Below are 3,559 nucleotides of genomic sequence, written 5' to 3' on the forward strand. Positions count from 1 at the left end.
TCGGGACCGGACCTAGTATTATGGAGGCCCTAGTGCGATTGAGGTGCAATAAACATTAACAGAGTAGTATCATATATACTTGTAACAATAAATATCGTATATCAAGAACAATATAAGGGCATAAACGTAAAAAAAAATAGTTCACAAATAAAGTCTGAATACATCATCTATATGTGATTATATGATGCAAATAATGATTATAATATACTCAACTATGAATAACTATTAAATAAATACGACCTGATTAAGTGAGCTGAGGAGGGGGGGATATGCCTCCTGTCCATGTTGATTTTTTGTTCTGCAAATCAGTTTTTTTGGAATTTATTTAAGAATGTAGATATATTGAGCCCTTATTTAAGATGGCCCTAGGCCGTCGTACCTTTTGCCATGGCCTAGGGCCGGCCCTGCATACAACATCAACCTCAAAACTGACCGGAGATAACAACAAGCATAACATGGTCCGCAGATGTCGCACAAGGAGATTTACGAAACCGTGTCAAAAGCTGTACTGCAAAACCTAAAACCTCGATGTTACAAACCGTCTCCATCCATGCTTATTCTCTGAAGAGTAAAACAGACGCACACACATTTTTGGACACTATAAAAGACACCACCACCACGTCTAAATGACTCGAGTCACAACGTCTATCAAGTCAGGCACATCAGTCCGGAACCTTAGATCGCCTCCCTGATGACAAGGTTGATGCCGAACGACGCCGTGCAGATGATTAGTCCGAATATCGCCGGGTAGTTGAGACTCCTGCAGAGTTCACCAAAGCAAAAAGGAAATCAACAAGATCAGAACCACTTCGAAGAAAAATGAGAACTGACTGGACAAAAAGGGGAATGAAATTCTTCTAGCAGTTGTCATTTGGTCGTGTTATTCGGCATCATAAGCTGCAAATTTGGTTCAAGTCAACCATTTTTCACACTCAATTCAGGGCTCACGACTTTGCTCCTAGTTACCATGCATGGAACCGGAGTGATTGACATAGGACAGAAGCTTAGGTAGGATTGCAACATCATATCCAATTATCATGCCCATCAATGGGCAAAAAAATCTTACGATCTTAAGTTAGATTTAATTTGGGATGGTGATCCACCCTCGTTCTTGTTGCCCGTTGTACTACATGATGTAACTTCGTTTGATGAGTAATAAACTTTGAGGGCTTCAATTAAAAAAATCATGGTCCTACTTTATGATGCAATGCGAATGGATCTCCATCTCTCCTTTTTCTTTTGAGATAAGAATGAATCTCCACATACCTACCAAGGTTCACCTACAGGAATTGCACCATGCCGCGAACTGTTCTGACCTACTCACCGCATTAATGAGTTGAGTGTGGTTGACTAATACTCCCTCCGGTCTTTTTTACTTCCCGTATTAGATTTTGATCAAGTCAAACATTGCAGAGTTTGACCAAATTTATATTAAAAAATATCAACACCTATAATGCCAAACATGCATACTATGAAACTATATTTCATAACGAAGCTAACAATATTGATTTGGCATTGTGAATGTTGATACTTTTCTTCATATGTTTAGTCAAAGTAGAGATACTTTGACTTCGGTCAAAACTCATATGCAGACTAAGAATGATACTAGGATCATATATCAACAAAATCAAATGGCATGTAAAATTCCCAGGACTGAGAATTTCCTAAGAAACTAGTAGTAAAACATGCTGGAAATCAAGTGGGTCTCTATTGCTTCACGTCCACACGGTGATTTAATTTGGACGCCATCATCATCTGAATCATCGCTGACCGAAAAGCAAACATACCCAAGCCTGTGGCGGCTTTCCCGGACGCCGGTGGCATAGCCCTTGAAGTAGAAGAATCTGGCGACGGTGTAGAGGAGACCCAGCGCGGCGGCGATGACCGGGTGCTGCAAGCCACCGAGCAGCAGCGTGGCGAAGAAGAGCGGCATCATCTCAATCGAGTTCTGGTGCCCCCTCTGCAGCGCCACAGCACAAGTCCACGAGAATTTAGCTAACTCTTTTTCGAAATCAGCGGACGGAGAGGGCGACGGGGACAGACCTGGACGCAGTTGAAGGCCTTGGCATCCTTGTTCTCGGCCTCGGTGGCGTACATGGTGGGGTAGAACACCTTGTACCTGGAAGAAGAAGCAGCGGCGCAGGATCGTCAAGCTCCACCATCAATTTCTTCAGAGCAAAAATGGGCAAATCAATGAAGAAAGGAACACCTACTTCTTGCGGGCGGCGCCGACCTGGAAGCTCATCCAGAAGTTGAGGAAGGCGTAGGCCACCACGGTGAGCACCACGTAGCCGTACTCCTTGGTCAGCTCCAAGGACACCGCCATCGTCGTCTACCTTGGTCTCTCCTCTTGGTTTACCCTGGAAACTGAGATTGGATGGGAGAGCGAATGGAGTGGAGGTTTATCTTATAGGAGACCGGAGGTGTCTAGACAAAGTCCCAGATTGTAAGTTCCTGCCCTCCGGCTCAAGAAAGCTTTGACCGGCTCAATAATGGGCATGCATTGTTGAAAAGTAGGGACAGAGGCACAGAGCGAGATCATCATTGTTCATTCTATTGGAAATTTATCATCCATCCCAACCTCTTGAAAGAAACATTTGCTTTTCTTGTGATGCGATTAAGCAAACTCAAATTCAATTATGCGTTTTTCCCGTTCCCACGTTGTTACAGTCTTGCGTGGCAAACTTTAAAAAGGCGCACAACCCTCTTGTTTCCTCCCCTGACTCTAGGCGCCAAGGGCAAACTTTCCCAACCAGACTACACCGGGGAGCCTGTGGATCTACCTCCTTTCTGCCCTCTTGCGGCCGATGGCGGAGAGGGGAATCCCGGTGCCTCCACTCTAGTTAGCAGTTTATTAGGATTTTTTAGTCCTCGTAGGTGCTGCACTTGGACGGATTCGTCTCTTTTTCTTCAAGTTTGTCTTTCGGGCTCCGGTCCTCCTCGAGTTCATCTATCTGGACGTAGTCGACGGAGCTCTGGCGTAGATTCCTGTTGTCTTCTTGTGCCGGTGAAGTTAGAGTTTATCGTCATGTGGCCAGATTTGGTGTCAGGTGTTTCAGATCTATGAAAGGGTTCAACGGTGACAATTGTGGTTCCAGTGTGTTGGTCCAGACTTTCCAGCTCGACAAGGTCAAGACGGCTCCGATAAGGGAGCGGCGACAACGGCGTGTTAGCGGCTTATTCTGACGACAATAGTGGTCGTTCGATGATCTCGAAATCTCAGTGTAGTCTTAATTATGTTCGTTCGATGATCTCAAAATCGCAGTGTAATCTTTATTATGTTTAAGATTTCCTGTAGTTCAGGCGAATTTTTATAATAGATCCGATCGTTTTTTGAAAAAAAAAAATCAAAGTGGCGCTTAGCGAGATCCATAGTGACGTTTGGAGACGATGGATAAGCTGGAATGGACAATCATTTCGACATGGGGAGACCTTTGCTGCTCGAGTCAACGGGAGGCCTGCGTCACGGGTGAGGTCTGCTTGAACGTCGCCGCAGGAATCATCTCTAGAGAGCTGCTGGCTAGGTAGGTTCCTTTCACGGCGGACCTACGTACCGTTG

At 44.9% G+C, this 3,559-nt stretch overlaps 1 protein-coding gene across 1 annotated transcript; it reads right to left on the reverse strand.

The window, feature by feature from the left end:
• Positions 1–482: 482 nt before the first annotated feature.
• LOC109759264 (uncharacterized) lies at positions 483–2,483 on the reverse strand. The gene is made up of 4 exons (XM_020318083.3): positions 2,214–2,483; positions 2,044–2,119; positions 1,788–1,960; positions 483–760 (listed from the first exon to the last, which is right to left on the reverse strand). The coding sequence occupies exons 1-4, from the start codon at positions 2,324–2,326 to the stop codon at positions 676–678; spliced, it is 447 nt and encodes a 148-aa protein (XP_020173672.1). The 5' UTR covers positions 2,327–2,483; the 3' UTR covers positions 483–675.
• Positions 2,484–3,559: the final 1,076 nt, after the last annotated feature.

The sequence above is a fragment of the Aegilops tauschii genome, chromosome 4, assembly GCF_002575655.3.
Source record: "Aegilops tauschii subsp. strangulata cultivar AL8/78 chromosome 4, Aet v6.0, whole genome shotgun sequence".
NCBI lineage: Eukaryota > Viridiplantae > Streptophyta > Magnoliopsida > Poales > Poaceae > Aegilops > Aegilops tauschii.